Raw genomic sequence first — 22,005 nt, forward strand, 5'->3', positions numbered from 1 at the left:
AAAAAGATTTAATAGAAATATTAAATTTTCTTATATGACAAAGAACAAGCAAAAGTTTTAAATTCACAATTCAATAATAATTTAATGCGATTTAAATTGTTTATGTAGTTTTCTAAGATGTTTATTTATGTAAATGCTGTGTGTGTGCTGACGGTGCTGCCCCTTTAAATCCGTTGAAGTTCCGACTTCAGTTACCATGGTGTCATATGCTTATCAGTGCTTCACACTCCAGTCCAGGTGGTGGCGGTAAATGCACCATAAGTGGGTTTGCCATCCGCCATAAAAAGTCAATAGAAGAAGAAGAAGTTACCATGGAAACGAGGCTACTAGGAACAACAGAAAGCGGCAAAGCTCCGCGTTTCTTATGGTTTTCTTCACATTTTCAGGTAAGTTTCGTCCCTCAAATTACAAAAATAATACACACAACTGTGGTTGACACCTAACTGATACACTTTTGTTGAATATTTATTTACCCTTATTGAAATGGCTTGTGTCTTCGAGAAAAGTCCGTTAGCATGGCGCTAACGCTTAGCGCTTGTTTATGAAAGTTTGGGCGATTGAGAACATCTATATGTGTCATTGGGAGGTTTTAAAAGTTCTGTAAACGGTGTCAATGCATTATTGGAAGTAGGTTAATTTGTTTATCCTAAAAATATGCGATGTACTCACAGTCTATGGATGTACTGTTACGTTAGACAGTAGCAACTTAACATGGGACGTCAAAATTAGCTGAAAGTATTAGAATCAATGTTGTATCATAAACCAATATAGATAAAAGTTGTTCTCTGATTTCAGGAGTGACAAAATAATCCCTCTATAATAAAAAAGAAGCTCAAGATTTCAGCATTTTGGAAGGGAGCTGCTGACAGAGATGTTGTAAACTCAGGTGAGTTGAAAAAGCTCATTCAATCACTTCATATGCACTTCACAACGTAATCTTGCATCTTGTTATTTTCCTTTAAAAATTGTATTACAGTTATTTAAAGAAGGTTTTGACAAACGTAAGGGACACTGCACAATATTAAATGAATAAGTAAACCTAAAACATAAAATTCAGCTATTTTTGTATATTCTATTTTTTTATAGCATCCTTTTTAACGTTTCAACTCTCCTCTTGCTTGTTTCCTTTTGTACTGCATTCTAAATAATGTTTGCTCTGTGACAAGTTGCATGTTATGTTTGTAGATTTGTTCATGCTGATGGCCATGCAGCAGAGTTCAAGCAAACCTGTCAGAAAACATCTCTAAGGGGCTATGTATGAACCATATGGCTAGTATGTAAGACCTCAAACTTAAACACTACTGTTCAAAAGGCTGTGATTTATTTATTTGACAAAAATACAGTGAAAACAGAAATGTTGTGAAATTATCACAATTTAGATGAGCTGTTTTCTTTGTGAATATGCAGTTAAGTAATTTCTGTGATGCAAAACAGAATCTTTACTCTCACTTATAACAAACAGAAGTGCAACTTACCATTTTAAGGTAACACTAAAATAACACTAAAATATTTCTTAACACAACAATCAACTTTGATGATATGATTATGAGATAATATGATTATGAGACACTGAAGACTGGAGTAATGATGCTGAAAATTCAACATTAATCACAGGAATAAATTACAACTTACAATATATTCATATAATAAAAGACGTAAAAAAAATCTGAACCTAAACCTTTGAATGGTATTGTAAATTATAGTTATGATGGCTTGTTCCTCCAACTTAAAGGCTCAAAAGAGGATGTTTCCGCCGACTGAGAATCCAAAGACCGTTACTGAGTTTTTTAAATAAGCGCATGCATAAGAACAGCCTCCCTCCTTCACAGCTCATTTCTAGGGAACGCCTTCCAAAACTCCTGCACGAGTATTTGAACACGAGTGTTTGTTTACCACTGGCATATGCTGTGTCGCATCAGTGGATTCATTATGTGAAATAATATGATAATAAACACATAAGATGTAAAGTTAGATCAGTCGACGCTACTCCCATTTCAACTAGCATGTAGCAGACGGGTCACTTACAACTACAGTACAAGAACAACGTCGATATACCTGAATAACAATACAACAATAATTATTCCACAAAGAAAGAATAATCACTGTTACCTGTCGAAGAGAATTTTTGTGACATGTGCGTCTGTCTTGACACCTCTCTGTTCCTTCATTGCTCTCCAGCGTTGAAATGTTTCTCCATTAATGACTCTGGTTTGTTTACGTTATTCTGACAATTTTCTCCTCTTCTCAGCGACTTAAAAACTCTTTCTTTTATGTCCTCCTTCGGGTTTCTTCTCTAACATGGTGCAAATTCGAGGAGGAAAGCAGGAGCGACAATGAAAACAAACCGAAACTAAAGACGGAGTTTCATGCGCTATGCGCATGCGTCACTTGTGTAAAGTTACTGGAGCGTGCACGTTTCACACAAGGAACGTAAATGGCAGTGATTGACAAGCCAGAGGGCCAATCGTTGATGCGATGATTGCTTCAACGATTGGCTGATGTTTTTAAGGCCCTACCTTATGCACAGATGACATATATTAATTTTATTACTTTCAGTGCGCCTAATAAATAGCCTTTTATCATTTAGTAAAGACATTTATAAGTAATATTGCAAAAATGTATTAAACAAACATCCTCTTTTCCACCTTTAATGATACTATTGCATATGTAGTTTGTTCCATATAGACCAGGGCTAGTCAACTGGCGGCCCGCGGGCCAAGTGCGGCCCGCCAATCGTCTTTATCCGGCCCGCCGGTCACCTTTGGCCGTTTCTCAATCGGAAGGCTGCAGCCTCCGGAGGTCACATATGCAAACTGCATATGTCATCAAGTTTAAGTTAACTGAGCATTACATTCACAAATCATAAGCATATTACAACAATTTACGATTAACTAAGAATAATAGTCAACTTTATAATTGTTAAAATTCTGAAATAAGACTTAATGACGTATGCAGCCTGGAAATGCGACCTCCGAGGCTGCAGCCTTTGGAGTGAGAAACGACTATAGTGTGATTTAAATTCAGCGTGGTTACTTTTACCTTTCCACTGTACATGACAAACGACAGCCAAAAACACGGAAAGTGAGTCAGAAAGGTCCTGCCAACCGTGGGTGCTTTATTATCTGATCCAATTCGAGCTTTGGATGCGTTAAAGAAAACAAACGCGGCTTTATGCGGCTTCACCACATGTGAAGCGGCGACCGGAAGTGATGTATTTCAGTGTGTTCCAAACAAAACTGTGTGCAAAGTAAAAATTATGAATTATTTTTTGTTTCACTTTATCAGTAACACTTGAATACTTTAAAAACGATTGATTACTGGGAAGTAAATTATTAACTATAAATATATTCGTAGATTAAAGGTTTTCTTCCATGACAGATTTACGATTAAACTACAATTTCATTAAGACTGCCTCTAGGGGGCGAACTCCCGACAGTTCAACGGGATATCTGTACAACGGAAAGGCTGTTTAGCCTATATATCTATAAAATATAAAAAAAGAAAACATGTAGTGCAATTTTAGTCATTAGGAGTGGCTATATGTTGTGAATACTTGACATGTAACAATTAATGAAAGTTAAACAGTTATAAACTAAATATGTTTAAGAGTGTTGATCTTTTACACTTTTACTATTAACATTTACACAGACTCTTACATGTTGCAATTGTTTCTAAATATTAATAAAGAAAATGAGTTTTCAGTAATTAAAAGGCAACACACTGGATACAAGAAGTGTGCATTTGTTTTAAAAAAAATGCATGCTTTTTAACATGTTTTTTATATACTATAACAAAAGTAACAAAAACAACAACACCACAAACACACACACACACACACACACACACACACACACACATATATATATATATATATATATATATATATATATATATATATATATATATATATATATATATATATATGTATATGTGTATGTTAAAAGTAAAAAAAATGGGTAAAAGTTTGGCTGGCCCTCGTCATATTTACAATTTTAAAATCTGGCCCCCGAAGAAGAGTAGTTGAAGACCCCTGATATAGACTGTCTCGGTTCCCCAAATAATGAGGACAAATTTACTAAGGGATCCAGAAAAAGCAGATTGTGGTTTGAACCAGATAATTGCTTAAGGTCACAAAATTCTTGGTAGTACCCAGGATGTCAAAGTCCACAAAAGGAGGCAGAGCTTTTTCACCTTTTACTTCCAAACTCTTCCAGTGTAAATCTAGAAAAAGTCCTACCCTTTTAGCCAAGCATTCACATGACACATTTTATTACCTTGTTCTTAAGTAATGAAAAGTATTAAACAAGTGCACATGATCATCTTTTGCTTGAAATAATATGTACAGCAGCTATTGTAATCCTTTTGCTTTCCTGTTTTTATCTATCAGGATACCCATACAGGTTACAGTAGCTCCAGTATGGATCTAGCCCCCCTTTGCAAAGACTTCAGATGACGCCTACACTCTCAGAGACTTCAGATGATGGCAACTGGATGGACGTACAAAACTGCCAAACATTATATATATATTGCAATCACTGCCTCAAAGCATAAGTTTGCAGAGTTTCAACCCACTTTATATTTTTACAATAAATTGGGGTATTTGAATGGACAATGTTTACGCTTTTGTTCTTGAGTTGAACTTAAATTCCCAATTAGTTCTTGACAATACTCTGCCAGATGACAGATTACATCTATTACAGACATTGTAACAATACAAAGTGGGTTGGAAATCTGTAAACTTCCTCTATAATCATAATTGTGTTTCACGTCATGCTCAGTTAAACAGACATGACTTGTATTATCTTAGAGCTATATGATTGCTATATGAACATTACTTTGTTACTTAATGAGATAAATGCTTATCTCTAGTTTCACAGACAAGGCTTAAGCCTATAGTCCTAGACTAAGACACATGTTTGAGCTGTCTCAATTGAAAAGAACTTTCAATGCGAGATTTTAAAATAAACCAGTGCCAGTGATTTTTCTTAAGATAGACACTAGTAACAATTTTTTCTAAGGCATGTTTATTAAAGATATTTAAACATCTTAATTAAACTAAGGCATAGTCTAGCTTTAGCTAAGCCTTGTCTGTTATAAATACGTATTTTTACAACGTTGCAAAAACGTTTAGATTACGTTATCAAAACGTTTTTGCAACATTGTGAAAATACGTATTTATAACGTTCAAAAAACCCGACATTTGGTCATATTAAGTACGTCGGAAAATAACGTTATCACAATCTTTTCACAACGTGAAAAAACTTTTTTATAACGTTTTTGTGTTTGCTGGGATGGTACAGTGCTTTATATAGATTAATGGTATATGGTACAGTCTTCTTTAGCTTAAAGGTAAATATAACAGTGAATGAAGATCATTCTTAAACTGTGTTTAGATGTAGTTTAATATAGTTTAGAGTATCAGTGAAGCAAGTTTGAGAGATATCTACATAAAATCTATAATGTAAAAAATATAATCTTGATATCTTTAATAAGGTAACATTTTTAAATAAGGTCTATCTCTATTTACAGTTGTATTATGCCACATTTAACCTCCTAAGACCTGGATGTCACATATGTGGACATCAATGTTTTTGTTGTTTGCACCATAATACTTAATTCTGTGTAACTGGAACCTGTTATACACAAACATGGACAAATACACTGCTTCATGTTCAAAGAAAAATATTTGGTTATTATATTTATTGGTTCCCAAAAATAGCTGGTGGAAATCTGAAAAAAAAGACAAATCAATGCTCGGGTTCAGGAGGTTAATTTAGGCTTTATGACCAAAGATAGGAGATTGTTGCATAAAATTGGTTTGGGGCAGACAAAATAATTTTGGTAGTGGAAACATTTTTTAAGATCTTTTCCTCTCATACAGTATTTTTGTCCACGACCATGATATGACCCTTTAGTCTCTGTGGTGGTTCTTCATGAGTCAACATGTCAAATGTCCTTTAATGTGTTTGGGAATTAATATTAAGTAGTGTTTAGTGAATTTAACCCTGCAGTAAACCCAGCAATTTGTAACTAGGTTGATGCTTTAACTGCTGTAAGGGATTATTATCTAACTTAATGTCTGTTTTTGACTGACTGCCTGTGTTTAAATATTTGATATGTGTGAAGGATTTTAAGCAATTAAAATTTTTTTGGTATGTATCATGCATTAAAATAAATGACCTTTGATGTTTTTGATGATTTAAATAAAATCTCCATACAATCTGAGCATGTCTGTGTTTTACTCTCGACTAATACTCTTTTATTTTAACGTTACAGGTAATTGACATAGCGCCATCTAGTGATTGTAAATGAATAACACAATAGGTCTTAATATATAAATACAAAATAGCATCTATACATACTGTAAAATATATTTTAAAAAGTAGTAATAAGCTAAATAAGACATATTAATGAGTTTTGATATGATATTCATGTATATCTACAATAAAAATTCCAAAAGTTGTTAATAGTTTTAATTAAACAACACAGGGGACATAAAAAAAATAAAAAAACTCATCAGAGTTGAGCCGTAATTACAGAACAATCACTGAACTCAATGACCCCCATATAGAACGCGCCGTTGTCATGGAAGCATTATGACATCACATAATGGTTATAAAAGGGCTCAGCCAGATGAAACCGGTATCATTTGACTAATCTGAACGCTTGGCTTTGGTTGACTCCGAACGCTACTGTACAGATTACCAAGTGAATTTTGCAGACTTTCCAAAAGTTCGCAACTTTAAACTGCTCGACGCACTGTGTACGGACAGAGAGTTTACTTAGATTTCAACCCTCTGTGAACCGAGTCTAAACACAGTTAAGTCTGCAGTTATCTTTTCACATCATGTTTCGTCCTGTAACACCATTGTCCGACAAGGACATGGAAGGAGCAGATGTTGAAAATATGGATTTTAATCTGCCGAATGCTGTGCCGAATTTTGACTATGTCCTTAATATCGGACTTTCGTCACAAGTCGGGCGCGCTGCCGGTGGTTTAAATCCATTTGAAGGAGAAGAGGAGGAGGAGATGGTGGATGTTTATCCAACACATGAGGCGAAACGCCAAAAAGGTAAGATGAAAGTTAAAGCAAAAAGTCTGACTTTCATGCTGATAAGTTTACATACAGTTATTGTGTTGTTGTTAATGCACGTGTACATATAGACACACCAGGTGGTGGTGCTCGTGTACTTGACATTTTACCCGCCGTTTTTCTTGACCGGCAGAATACGCAGACAAATTTTGAGTCCATTAATTTAACAAAAAGCGATCAAAATGAATAAAACATCCCCGCAATTTAAGATAAGAATTACGCTGAGGCCTTGTTTTTTAATATCCCTCACGAAAATTAACTATGGTTTTTATGTGGTAAAAGTACCATGTTTATTGGTGTATTGAGTACTATTAGCAAAACCATAGTTATTTTGTGGTAACAATGGTTTTACTACCATGTTTTGTTCGATGTAACTGTAGTAAAACCATGTTAAATTTTCATAAGTGATGTATAACATAATAAATAGTTAGCAGTGCATACCACTGTGCATACCACTGCAGTGCATACCACATTTTTTGTGATGTGATGAAAGCTACTTAATATGTATGTATGAACGGGTTGTATTGTTTTTGAAGACAGCAGAGGTATATTTTGTTAAATTAGGGGATGAACAAATTACGTTTTATTTGGATCAGGGATTCGTTTAAGATGAAATCGAATCGTCAGTATGTAGTTGACAATTTGATAGTGGTGAATTTAGGGAGCGTCTCTAAAGTTACTCCTTAATATACACGTTTCTACTTTTTACAGCATTTAAATGGAATGACTTTTAGTCAACAAACAGTCACAAACCCATCCATGTTCATATGGTTGTCGGCTATAATGTACACTTTTACTTTTTATGCATTTATTAATATAAACTCTTAAATACTATTGAAGATAGAAACATGTACATTATTACTTTAAAGATGGTCCCTATTCACGCACATTATGGGGTGGTTTTCCAGGAAGAGATTATCTTAAACCAGGATAATCTTCACCAAATAATTATTGATGTGACTACTATCCAGAATCAAGCAATGGTTTGACCGAAATAAATTATTTTTTAATCCAAGTAAAACTAAGTATATTATATTCGGTAATCAACAAATTCAAACTAGCATGAGCTTAAAGATTGATGATGTGGCACTAGAAAGGGTGAATGAAAACAAATTTCTTGGAATAATATTAGATCATAAATTATCCTGGAAACCACACATCGCTCATGTTCAATCAAAACTGTCCAAAACAACTGCTATATTACATAAAACCAAGTATCTTCTAAATACGTCTTCTTTGTATATCCTGTATTGTTCTCTTTTTGTTCCATATTTGTCTTACTGTGTTGAAATATGGGGGCATGCTTACATCACAAACACAGAGCATATTTTTATTTTACAAAAAAAAGCTATAAGGATAGTCAATCATTCACCGTATAATGAACCGACAAACTCAATATTCTGCAAATTTAAAGCAATAAAATTTCCCGATTTAGTTAGTCTGAATACTGTTGTCTTTATGTTCAAAGTTAATAGGAAAGTAGTGCCTGAAAATATACTATGTTTGTTTGAAGTTAGGGACCTGAAATATAATGCACGTGCACAGATAGACACTGGGTGGTGCTCGTGTACTTTTTACTAGGGATGCACCGAATCCAGGATTCGGATTCGGCCGAATACTGGGCTTTTTGACGGGGTTCGGGTTTGGCCGAATCCTAGATTTTTTTCCCACCAAACCGAACCCTAGGCTTGCGCTACGCTGGTCGACGTCACGCGGCCTTGATTACACACATCGGGTGCTGACGTGGAGATGAGCTTTTTCTTTCGGTGAGCCTTAAAGGGACACTTCACCCATTTGCATTAAGCTTTGTATAGTTAGAATCCCAGTCATGTTTTTGAATGGTCATGCATCATTTCCTCAGTTTCTGCTGAGACAGGAGAAATACAGATTTCAGTGTTGCACTTCCTTCTTTCAATGATGTAAAAATCATCATTTTGCATCATTGAAAGAAGGAAGTCCTATATCTTTGTAGAGGGGGTGAGACTACAAACACCCCTTTTCTCTGTCAAATAGGCACCAAATTCGAAAATTATGTTACATTTCGACTACAAATATGATCCACTTTTAATAAAGATTAATGTTTCCATGGGTGAAATGCTCCTTTAACCAAAACTTTTAAACACGGCTGAAAACACCTTGAGGACGCCAAATGCCAGCTGTTTTCCAGCCGAGCGCTTGGTAGCTGTGATGCTTCAGCTGTGAGCCGGTTGGTTGCTGTGGTAATGTCCCGCCCCTCCTCCACTGTAATTGGACGGCCGTGTGAAAACTGACATTGACGAGCGGAGCTTCTCACTCAAAGTTAAATATAGTTTTCAGCGCGGAGCTGCTTGCTTATTGGAAAAACGAACGTGTTGCAACGCATCGCTTTCATTATGCATATGCTTATGGTAATTGTCAAAATAGTTTTTCCAACTTGTCATCCTGGCATAATGTACAGTTAAAATTAAATAAAATGAAAAATACACTGCTGTGGACGTTGGTCACTTCATTAATGTGTTTTACTGTGTTAATGGAATAAGGATGCGAGTAGGATTCGGTATTCGGTTTCGAATTCGGCCGAATCTTAAACGGTGGATTCAGCCGAACCTAAAAAATCTGGATTCGGTGCATCCCTACTTTTTACCTCATTTTACTTTTCCTTTGGCACATGACATCACTTCTCACTTAAGCAATACTAGAGATGCACCGAATCCAGATTTTTTGGATTCGGCTGAATACCGAATCCACTGTTTAAGATTTGGCCGAAACCGAATACCGAATCCTACTCGCCTCCTTATTCCATTATTGGGCTCGCAAAATTCCCTGGTAGCCCTTCGGGCAGACACTCTTCAGTTTTTGGTATGCATTCAGGGCGGGGATGCATTTTGATAGTCCGACTGCAAAGCACAATGAAAGCGGTGCTGTGCGATGCGCTAGTTTTTCCAGGTGTGTCCACGAAATTTGAAATGCCCCTAAGGCTCACCGGAAAATAAAAACACTTATCTCCACGTCAGCACCTGATGTGTGTAATCAACGCCCGCGTGACATCGACCAGCGTAGCGCAAGCTTAGGGTTCGGTTCGGTGGAAAAAAATCTAAGATTCGGCCGAACCCGAACCCCCGTCAAAAAGCCCAGTATTCGGCCGAATCTGAATCCTGGATTCAGTGCATCCCTAAGCAATACAGAAAGTCAAATTTTGACAAAGCCTCAATATAAAAACAAATTCAATCTTTATCTTATGTTTAGTATGCTAAAACAGCTTTATTAATGTTATTGTCTCATCAGATTTACAATAACACAATACACAACATCATGTCATTGTTTGCATGCCTTTATGTTACTGTCTGATGATTATCATTTCTGCTGTCTAAGAGATTTTCTATATTTTGAAAATGCAAAAGTACTAAACTAAAATACAGATTTTAAATACATGTATCTAAAATGGCCTGACAAAAGCTTCATAACAAGACATTAACATGAATAAATTGTCCCCAAATTAAAAGTAAGAATTGCCACTGTATAAGGTCTTGTTTAATATGTATATATATATATATATATATATATATATATATATATATATATATATATATATATATATATATATATATATATATATATATATATATATCTTATTTATATATATATATATATATATATATATATATATATGTGTATATATATATATATATATATATATATATATATATATATATATGTATATATATATGTATATATATATGTATATGTATATATATATGTATATGTATATATATATATATATATATATATATATATATATATATATATATATATATATATATATATGTATATATATATTTATATGTATATATATATATGTATATATATATATATGTATATATATATATATATATATATACATACATATATATATATATATATATGTATATATGTATATATCTCTTCATATCATATATATATATATATATATACATACATATATATATATATATATATATATATATATATATATATATATATATATATATATATATATATATATATATATATACATATACATATATATATAAGCATGATTGCAAATGTGATATTTATTTTATACAGTTGAATAAATAATACATTAAAATAAGTGACAAGTTTTAGACACATATTGATCAATTCAGTTAAAGCATTCATTTCATAACATTATTTATTGAATTGCAGTGTTGGGATGGAGATGTGATGATGGTGGAATGGATTTTGTCCTTCCAAGCGCTGTCCCTGAAATTGTCCCGAACAACGGACATTTGTTAGACAGACGCGCCGGGAGTTCACATCCACGAGGAGGAGTAAAGGAGTTTACTCCTGCATTTGAGGAGGCGAACAGCCCCACAGGTCAGATGGAAATTTTGTGTTCTTGACAATCTTTAAATCTGTACCATGTTTGTTCCTCAATATTTTTGTTGGCCCTTGCAGATACTGATATCTTATTACATTAAAGTCAGTAAAATAAAGCATCTTACAATAAGAAATTAAGTTTAGACTAGTGTGTTTTAAACTCTTATTTTAACAGCATTATTAATGCAATAATCATTGCTGTATTTTTAGGAATTTGTTATGAAGAATTGGATACTCAATTACATATACATATTTGATCAAATAGTATCTGGGTGGACAGTTTGTTAAATGTGTTTATTAAGGATTATTACTGACCACGGTTTTTTGTCATTCTCTTTTGTCATAATGAATCATTTGTTTTTGTTTTTATTTTTTGGTGTAGAAAAATGCAAGAATAAATTATTTAAATCAATAAAGAAGAAATGGGAGAATGTAAAGCAGCCATTCCTTCATAATGATAAAGTGGAAACACTGATTCCTTCAGAGGTTTGTTACATCATTACATTTTCTACAACTATCTGTCCATTTATAGACATGTTTCCATCTAGGTTTTGTTATCGACCAAGTGAATATGCGTAAAAAAGGTTTTCTATTCAAACGGTGCTAAAATGGTGTCCGTGGTGATGTCACGAATGATGAAAGCGAATTGTCACATAAGTTTTGGTGTATCGCAAAAAAATCAAACCTTGAGCAAATTATCTACCTAATTTCACTAATGCTCTTACAATAAAAGCTTAGCCAGGTTGAGTCTGATGTTTGTGGTCTCTGTAATTTAAAATAAATGTGCTTTCACCAAAGAGACCCGATTATGAGGAGAAAAAAGCATTAAAGAGCGCCTATTCTTTGCTGTTATGCCCTTCAGAGGTTGCGCGTGATGAAGATCTATCATGTGACATCACATTTGTTTGCGTTAAAGCTATTTAAATATTTTTTTTGAGGTATTGACATTGCGTTTATGCGCTAAAGCATTTTTTTTGCTAAAAAGCCTTGGATGGAAACATGGCTTCTAAACATGGCTGGAAACATTTATCTGTCTGTCTGTCTGTCTGTCTGTCCGTCTGTCTGACCCACCTCTGGTCTTCTCCACAGCTTAATGCGGATTCAGTTCATCCTAATCTAAAGGATGATGCTGGTCTGGCCAGCTCTGAATTAAACAATAAGATCAAACCGGAAAAACAACGAATGGCATTCTTTGACTGTCTCTGGAGGGGCAAGGTGGAGTCAGTGCCGACTCCCCTGCTTAAAGCAGATCCAGCTATCCCTGATGTTAGGGAAGTTGTTGATCTTGCACCACAGTCAAAGACCTACGTTGGTCCGAAGAAACAGAAACAAAAGGCTTCAAAGAGCCGCAAATCTAACCTCCAGGGAGAAAAAGTGACTGTTGTGCCAACTCAACAGCCCAAGGCTATTTCAGATATTCCTGTTGGCATGGATGTTCCTGCTCTGGCCGGCCCCCAATCAAAACCAAAGATTTGTCCGGATAAATGCAAGACATTGATGCAACGCATCCTTGGATGCTTCCGGAGGGGCAAAGTGGAGTCGATGCCGACTTCACAGATTGAGGCCGATCCAGCTATCCCTGATGCCAGGGAAGTTGTTGATCTGGCAGATTCTCAATCGAAGAGTGTTGGCTTAAAGAAACAAAAACAAAAGGCTTCAAAGAGCCGCTCATTTCACAACCCTTGGGGGAAAAAAGGGAAGAGTAAAGTGAAAAAAGATGCCGATCCAGCTATTCCTGATGCCGTGGATGGTGCGGATCTGGCCAGTTTTGGTGGCATTGCTGCAGCTAATGCCAGGCTACAGACGTTAGGTGCCATTCCAGAGAATATTGGGTTAAAAGGTGGTGGAAATCCTGACCCAAATAAAGCAAAAAATCCTGGGTCAAAAGATCTTGGAAATCCTGAGGCAAAAGGTGGTAAAAATCCCAGGCCAAAAGCTCTTAAAGCTCCTGGAAATCTCAGAAATCCTTGGATTCCAAGTAGAACTAAAAATCCTGGACCAAAAGAAGATGGAAATCCTGGGTCAAAAGCTCTTGAAAATCCCAGAAACCCGTTGCCAGAAGATGATAAAGTTGTCAGGCCAAAAGTTATAAATGTTGTTCAACGAGCTTTTAAACCACCAAGCAAGAAGAAACCAGCTGATCGCTCAGTGCGTAAAGGTGAGTGTACTGACTTCATTACTCCTACGGTGGGTTGCACCAATTTGTGAAATGGTTTCTTCATCATATTCTTCTGTACCTGGAAATGTATGCTGTACCTTTCATCTGTGAGTATATGAGTGTTAACATGTACTGTCACCTCATCATTTGTCTGTGTGTTTTTCAGAGCCTTTTAAATCTAAATATAAACTCTTGAAGGATGAATTGCTTGGGCAAGGTTGCTTTGGCGAAGTGTACAAAGGGATCCGTATATCGGATGGCACTCCGGTAATGCACTCGTATTTATATCAAACACAATGTTTGCTGAAATTTGTATGTTCACTTGATCTAAACCATGTTTTAAAGTTTGTAGATTCTGTGCAGTGTCAGGTGAGCTGCTTTAGTCAGCTCAAGAGAAATTAACTTTTGTTGTTTTTCTCTTTACAGGTTGCCATCAAGCGAATAAGGAAACGAAAGAAGGAACGCACTCTTCAGATTGTAAGTTGTCATAAAATTTGGTGAAGTGAACTAAACAGAAAATAGACAGTATAGCGATTACGCACCAATACAAGATATTTGTTTTATCTAATTGTAATTTGTTGACCATTTTTTCTCCAGCCTGGATACCCCAAACGACTTATTACAGAAGTGGCGCTGCTGCTTAAGTTAGGAGATGCGCCCTTTTGCCCCAATGTCATACAGATGTATGACTGGTACAAGACTAAACGCTTTTACATGCTCGTGTTGGAGTACCCACTGCACAGCGAATCCTTGGGGAAATTTGTTCGTCGTGAAGAAAAACTAAGTGAAAATACAGCAAGACATCTCATGCGTCAGGCAGTACTGGCAGTGCAACACTGTCTGGATAATAGAGTTTTCCATAACGACATCCAGCCTGAAAACTTCTTGGTACAAAAATCAACAATGACACTGAAGTTAATTGACTTTGGGGTTGGAAATTATCTGACGCATGACGCCTATGATTCCCATTACTTTATGGGTGAGCTGCATTTTTTTAATATAGCGGAGTATTAAAATCTGATGTTTCTTTTACAAAATGACTCAACGTGATGTTTTGGGTACAGGAGCTCCATGTCGCATGTCCAAGGCTAAGAAATTCCACGCCGTGCCAGAAAGCGTCTTGGAATTAGGTACTGTGCTGTACTTCATGGTGCTTGGAACTTTGCCCTGTCTTTTAAACGACTTTAATTCCGGGAATCTGGAGACAACTGAGAAGGATTTATCAAAGGGTGAGTGAAAATGACTGATCAACATGCACACACAAAGCCTCTGATCAAATCCACAATAAATATTATCAGAGGATACGGTCTGTCTGGCAAGATGTTCGATTTTATTGTGTTTAGCTAAACAGTCATTTAGTGTCTCGCCGATGTATTACATCACTGTGCCATCATCTTAACCTGAGGTACTGTCTGTCTGTGACCAGGGGCCCTTTAGATGATAGACAGACAGACTTTTTTGCAGTATTATTAAATGACAACAAAAGCGTCTCTTTATGCCATGATCATTATTGCCATTTGTGTGTCATGATGACTTACCAGCTCTTTCCTATATCTTGTACAGAAATCTGCAATCTGTTAAGTTGGTGCCTGGCCAAGAATCCAAGTGATCGTCCGACGCTGAAGCAGATCTTAGATCATGACTGGTTTAAAACTGAGTCTGACGAAGAAGAGCTACTCGTATACAAAATGAGGTAACAGACCAATTAGGAAACTACATTTTGCAGATTACATGCTTTTTATTTTGTGAACTTAGTTGTATAGTAAGATTGTTTTAAATGTACATTTTCATCACTACAGGGCACTGAAGCTGAATGACTGAAGGAGACGGGAATGATTGGAGATGCTGTTTTCATCATCCTGAGACATATGGAGTTTGAAGGAGGTATGAATGAATGCTTTTTTAACTATAATCGCAAAATCTCGTTCATAATGAAAGTTTTACTGTTAATGGAGTGTCTTGCTTGTATTTTGTGAACATGAGCGTCTCTTTTATCATAAATGGTTTTGACGCGTGTGCAGCAGGCACTTATTTTGACAAAACACGTGATGCACATGGTTCACATGATGTGAATATTTTAAAAACGCAAGCAACACACATGACACTCCGAACACTTATTTTGAATTAGCGTCCCTCGGATGAGCAGTCACGAGCCGCCACTGATATTGTGGCTTTAAGGTTCTAGATATACTATAAATATGATGACTAAAATTAAATGTTGACATTTCCTTTTTTTCTCATCTTCAGGTTTTATTTCAGCCTCAGACTTCATGAACACAGACCGCTGGCTGAACGTCTGATGCAGATCCTGTCTCATCCTTGAACACATTAAAAAGAAAATGTTTTAATTCTTAATGTTTTTATATTTTAAAGTTGTATAATATAGTTTCTAATATATAGTAAGTCCTCTATAGAATCAGCTATGTCTGGCTCTCTCTTTAGGGTTTTTTTTCTCAGATCTCTCTTCTATACATTACATTATCACAACGCTCGCTAGTTTAGTTTAATCTGTACTTTGCAATTTTGTTGTCCCTTGATTTTTCTGTGTTTTTTCTTTTTTTATTAATGTAAAGCTGCTTTGGAATAATTAAACAATTCTGAAGAGTGCTACAGTATATAAATGAAATTGAATTGAATATGGAAGACTTTTCTTTAGCAGATGTTTTAATTTGCTTTTTTACTTTTTTTATTTGATCAAACTGATTAAGGGTAGGTCCTATTGTAATGGGGGTATTTTGGGCGTAACGTGCAATAAACCAATGAGAGTCTTAGCTCTCATCCCCTTTAAAAGCAAGTTGCGCTGGCGCTATGTCTAATCCCTATTTAGATGACGAACTTTGTAAACTGAAAAACTAAGCGGAGGAAGAAGATCCCCAGTTTAATATTAATGTTAAATAATTGTGTTGTTTTTCACTTGTATTGAAATAATTTTTTTATTAAAACCCGTTTTCTTTTAGTCATGGAAGTAAAAAAGCAGGCTTGTAATTGCTTTAAATGTATGGCTATCCAATATCATCAAAAAATAATTTACAAGTATGTAAGATAAGGTTTGTACTGTAAAAATACTTTATTTGTAACAAACAGGAGATACAGAATTTACAAGCGGCTCTCCGCACGTTCGTTTCAGCACTTTGGACAGCGTTTTTTTAGCAAAGAGTTTTTTTAAGCATTACTTAAAAATGTTTCTCATCTCACCATATCCACAGGTACAGAGTCATCATATACAATAAATCTGTGACGTAGCATTTAAAAACAGATGCATTTGTTTAAAGCAAAGCATTTATTTACTTATCAGGCTGCAGGTGAAGCTGCTCTTTGCGCCTTCTAACATCTCATAATTAGTCCTCATTTATATCCAAGAGACTCAATAATAATCTTTTACATTCAATCCTCCATTCAATCTTTCATATTTACTTTCTTTTTGACTTTAGACTTTAGAGCAGGTTTTTGTTGGTCAATGGCGTAGTCAGGGACGTCACTAGGCCCTTTTTAGGGGGGCTTCAGCCCAGCCCCCCTAAAAATTATTTGATTCATTAATTTGTGATCGCGTCAGTCACCTATAAAAACTCTTTAGAAAAGGCAGCTTGCTGCGTCAAGTTTCGGCTCCTCCCCTGATCTGAGTCAGACAGAGCGCAGCGCGTCACAACCTGAAAACCACGCCCACCGGGGGGGAAAGCAATCCAACAGTCTCCATTGACTTTGTATTGCAAAAGGCCGCCTCCTTGTCATTTCTGGCTTATAACAAAAAACTGAATAATGCCTAAAAGCTGCTTTGGTACAATATGTACAGCTAACAAGCCAAAGAACACAGAAATAAGTTTTTATAAGCTGTCGAGCCGTAAAACCCAGTCTTTAAGGAGAATAAAGTGGATCGCCGATTACGTTTCCCCCTATTGGACGCAGTTTTACTAATAGGAGTACTATGAAAAGTTGCCTGTCTCCACTTCCGTCTAAACGCTCGTTTTTTGAAGTCGACCGCCTACAAAAAATCACTTATTTATTTTTTGGCGTGTTAGATGTACACCTTGTCACACAGCAGCTTTTATGTATTATTCTGTTTTTAAGTTTAATCTGTAAATAAGTTTTTATAAGCTGTCGACCCCAAAAAACGAGCGTTTAAAGACACAAAAATGGATACAGGCAACTTTTCATAGTACTTCTATTAGTAGAACTGCGTCCACTAGGGGGAAACGTAGTCGGCGATCCACTTTATTCTCCTTAAAGACTGGGTTTTACGGCTCGACAGCTTATAAAAACTTATTTCTGGGTTCTTTGGCTTGTTAGCTGTACATATTGTCACACAGCAGCTTTTAGGCATTATTCAGTTTTTTGTTATAAGCCAGAAATGACAAGGAGGCGGCTTCTCGCAATACAAACTCAATGGAGACGGTTGGATTGATATCCCCCCCGGTGGGCGTGGTTTTCAAATTTGCATAACGGCGCTCTGTCTCTATGGATTTAGCGCGTTTTTCAATCCGCAGGGGGGCCGAGCAGAGCGAACACATCAGTAGTACAAGGTGTGTGCAAGGCGGACTGGCGGCTGTTCTGGCCCGCCGTGCAGTCCGCGCAGGTTGACATGTGAAAATAATATGATATGATTGAATGACGGACCTCTTAAAATCTACGAATCAGGCAATCGAGGTGCAAAAATGCCAGCACATGAACTAACGTCGGCAACCCACTGCCTTTTTGGCTTTATCTAACAAATATGCAGCGCAAAGGAGAAGCAGAGAGAGACAGACGCAGCGAGATGCTGCAAAATCACAGAAATATTCGCCAAGAAGGGAGCAGGTCAGTCAAGTTACCAGTAAACGCACACATCTATATATTATTATTGCTGATTAACGTTACATGTTTTAAAGTCAGGTGCTGGCGTGATGCATTAAACTCCGCAAAAACAATTTTACACCAGATGTGATACGCTGGCTGATGTATGAGCACATTCTGAGGCCACATAAAAAAATTGTATGCTTGCACCACTAGTTGGCCTTATAATTGAACAAAACCTTTGATATTAAGCCAGCCCTATGGTCATACAACTGTTTCTTCACTAAACTAAAGTGTATAGTCATAAAACTAGCTTGACACCGTTGTGTAAGTTTTGATGGCTCTGAATCTGAACTCTTACAAAAATTCTTCACAAATGAATTTATCTCCGCTTTAAGCTGAAAATTTGAGAAGTGATAAGAGAACAAATGAAGGTTGGATGAAAAGTTTGTTTTTTTAAAAACGGAGTGTCTGTTCTTTTATTTAATGTGTTTTATGTTTATTTAAAGAAAATCACTTTTCTGTAAGGCATTAAACTTAAAAAAAAAACGCTGACGGGGAAAGAGTTAAGCATGCTTCCAAGCATATTTGATCATCACCTCAACAGTTGCACAATATAAATGTTAATGAATAAATTAGAAGAATGTTGATTTATGAAAAAAAAACAGTCTTTAATCATATTTTCATTGTATCTTTGCTGTGTCTGTGTTGGGAACTGCACTCTGTTTCAGCCACACGTGATTCTGAGGAACTACTTTGTTTGGCGGAAGAGTAATATTTGTAATATTATAATTACAACTTATTTGTGTTTAATTTTATGAAAACCTGATAAGTAACAGTTTTATAAACACAATAAACCCTGCAAAGCAGTGGGGTTACTGCATTTTATAACCGCTTTGCATCGTGCCTAACAACGCCCATAGCTGTTATAAAATGCACTGGTAACGCACTGCTTCTTGGGGCTTATTGCTTTATAGCATGTTAAAATTGCCACTTTGTAGGTGTGTGCAAAAATGTGCCATTTTGGGTGTGTCCCTTTAAATGCAAATGAGCTGATGAAATTCAAACACTGATCACGATGATGGTGGTTTGTTGCAATTAAAACTCAGTTGTGCAGATTAAGGGGTGGTATTATTATAATAAGAGCTTCTTATGACATCATAAGGAGAGCCAGATTTCAACTACCTATTTTCTCATGTGCTTGTAGAGAATAGTTTACTAAAACTAAGTTACTGGGTTGATCTTTTTCACATTTTCTAGGTTGCTAGAAGCACTGGGGACCCAATTATAGCACTTAAACATGGAAAAAAATCAGATTTTCATGCCATGGCCCCTTCAAAGGGATAGTTCACCCAAAAATGAAAATTCTGTCATCTTTTCTCATCTTCATGTTGTTCTAAACCTGTATAAATGTATTTTTTCTGATGAACACAAAATAAGTGTTGTGATAAATGATGATGAAGATATTTTGATAAATGATAGTAAGCACACAGTTGATGGTACACATTGAATTTCATCGTATTTGTTTTCCTACTATGGAAGTCAAAATATCTTCTTTTGTGTTCATCAAAAATAAAAAGAAATGTATACAGGTTTGTAATAACATGAGAATGAGAAAATGATGACAGAATTTTTATTTTTGGGTGAACTATCCCTTTAACAGTTTGTAGAAAGCAGAACTAACAGATGATAAAACGGATGAAAAAAACATATCATATTGAAACACTGCATAGCAAGACCACAGTAAACAACTGAGTAAAAAGCAACCTCTAAAATAAGTGGTATAATCTGGAAAAAAATAAAGTAAATTAAATTGAATGTTATAGTCTTTTACCAAAATCAGAAACTTAAATGCAAGTTTTAAAATCAACAATTATGCTAATATTAACCTAATTAACCTAATGCTCTCGGCACATACAGTATTATACGTTCATTAAACACTTTCGCTTCAACAATACTTCAGGGCTACAGCTTTGTTGGCAGAATCAGTTTACCACTACAATGATTTTTCAGCATAGTCCTTTAAGTGCATGACGTGTGCAGGTCACGGTGCAAGTTTTTTACTTGGTTAAAGGAGGCCTGGCAAGTTTATTTTTATAGCAAATGTCACACAATTAGGTTATTCAAAGTGCTTTACATAGAAATTAGAAAACAATGTTAGAGAGAGTGAAAATGAATTTTTAATCACAATAAAAAAACAGATACTGTACATGAGAATTTAAAATAACAATTAAAAGAAAATAAATGTGATTTTTAATCAAATGTGTTAAAAAATAAAACAGGAATAAAAGTGACTGTAGTTAAAATGTGCAGCACAGTGCTCATTGGATAAATGCATAGTTAAACATATATTAGGATATTGACTGAATTTATAGTAAATATCTTTATTCAGACCATTTTATCAGACAGTTTTATCTTTATTTAGACAGTGAAGGACAGTGAAGAGTGACTTGAGACTTTTTTTTAGAAGTTTTTGCATGTACGTAGAGGGTTTTGCAGTAAAAGACAGTCAGATTATACTACTGACTACTAAGTGACATTTGTGAAATTAAAGCATTTCAATTATTGACTAATAACCTTTTCATTTGCCATTAAAGTGTAATTATTGAACCTAAACGTGATAAAAATGCCAATTTACAAGAAAACAGGTCAGATGCACTTAAGGGTTTTGCATCTGAACTCTTCAATTTTATTTTGCGATTAAATGTATCTTGTCTGGTTGTCAATCATGTTTTGATATCCGTTTTAATATATTTATAGGAAAAGAACACTTAAAAAATAACTGTGTAGTCCCAAACTAAAATGCATGTTTAAGCTGCCTTAAAGGGACACTCCACTTTTTTTGAAAATATTCTCATCTTCCAGCTCCCCTAGAGTTAAACATTTGATATTTTCCATTTTGGGATCCATTCAGCTGATCTCCGGGTCTGGCGGTACAACTTTTAGCATAGCTTAGCATTATCTATTAAATTTGATTAGACTATTAGCATTGCGCTCGAAAATTTCCATATTTTTCCTATTTAAAACTTGACTCTTCTGAAGTTACATTGCATACTAAGACCAATGGAAAATTAAAAGTTGCGAATTTCTATATGAATTTCTAAGGAACTATACTCTCATTCTGGCATAATAATCAAGGACTTTGGTGCCGTACCATGGCTGCAGCAGGCGTAGTGATATGAGAGTATATAGTTCCTAGCCATATTGGCCTAGAAAATCACAACTTTTAATTTTCCGTCGGTCTTAGTACACGATGTAACTACAGAAGAGATGATTTTTAAATAGAAAAAATATTAAAACTCTTTAGTCATTTTTTAGCGTGATGCTAATGGTCTAATCAGATTCAATGGATTGTGCTAAGCTATGCTAAAAGTGGTAGCACCAGACCCGGAGATCAGCTAAATGGATCCCAAAACTGTAAAACTCAAGTGTTTACCTATAAGGGAGCTGGAAAATTAGCCTATTTTCAAAAAAAGTGAAGTGTCCTTATAATTTAAAAACAACTTGCACTAACATATTATAACACAGCTGTTGTTTTGTCTCAAGATGCACACCTGTATTGTTTTTTCTAAGATGTTTGTGAAAACTACTCAAATGTCCTAATATAACTAAAGCCTGGCTTAATCTAAA

The 22,005-nt window shown here is 35.4% G+C and overlaps 1 protein-coding gene and 1 long non-coding RNA gene across 3 annotated transcripts; both read left to right on the forward strand.

Moving 5' to 3' along the window:
* The first annotated feature begins 235 nt into the window (after positions 1-235).
* LOC129450074 (uncharacterized) lies at positions 236-5,007 on the forward strand. 2 transcript variants are annotated; one of them, XR_012370804.1, is made up of 4 exons: positions 236-386; positions 796-886; positions 1,186-1,273; positions 4,388-5,007. It is a non-coding gene; the product is annotated as an uncharacterized lncRNA (long non-coding RNA). The 2 variants fall into 2 exon arrangements; XR_008646240.2 differs by lacking the exon at positions 4,388-5,007 and having other exon boundaries at positions 243-386; positions 1,186-3,804.
* A 6,308-nt stretch (positions 5,008-11,315) lies between these two features.
* LOC129450069 (uncharacterized) lies at positions 11,316-15,956 on the forward strand. The gene is made up of 9 exons (XM_073870684.1): positions 11,316-11,447; positions 11,833-13,608; positions 13,775-13,875; positions 14,035-14,085; positions 14,206-14,587; positions 14,673-14,837; positions 15,172-15,301; positions 15,408-15,492; positions 15,856-15,956. Exons 2-8 carry the CDS (start codon positions 12,450-12,452, stop codon positions 15,427-15,429), a joined length of 2,010 nt encoding a protein of 669 aa, XP_073726785.1. The 5' UTR covers positions 11,316-11,447; positions 11,833-12,449; the 3' UTR covers positions 15,430-15,492; positions 15,856-15,956.
* The last annotated feature ends 6,049 nt before the right edge of the window (positions 15,957-22,005 follow it).

Source organism: Misgurnus anguillicaudatus, chromosome 8, assembly GCF_027580225.2.
Source record: "Misgurnus anguillicaudatus chromosome 8, ASM2758022v2, whole genome shotgun sequence".
In the NCBI taxonomy this organism is placed as follows: Eukaryota; Metazoa; Chordata; class Actinopteri; order Cypriniformes; family Cobitidae; genus Misgurnus; species Misgurnus anguillicaudatus.

Excerpts from the sequence above, each read along its gene's own strand:
- LOC129450069 (XM_073870684.1), top strand. The coding sequence starts at position 12,450 with ATGGCTTCTAAACATGGCTGGAAACATTTATCTGTCTGTCTGTCTGTC. Across the intron at positions 14,838-15,171 it reads TGAGAAGGATTTATCAAAGG|AAATCTGCAATCTGTTAAGT; the intron begins GTGAGTGAAAAT and ends TATCTTGTACAG. Across the intron at positions 15,302-15,407 it reads CTACTCGTATACAAAATGAG|GGCACTGAAGCTGAATGACT; the intron begins GTAACAGACCAA and ends TCATCACTACAG.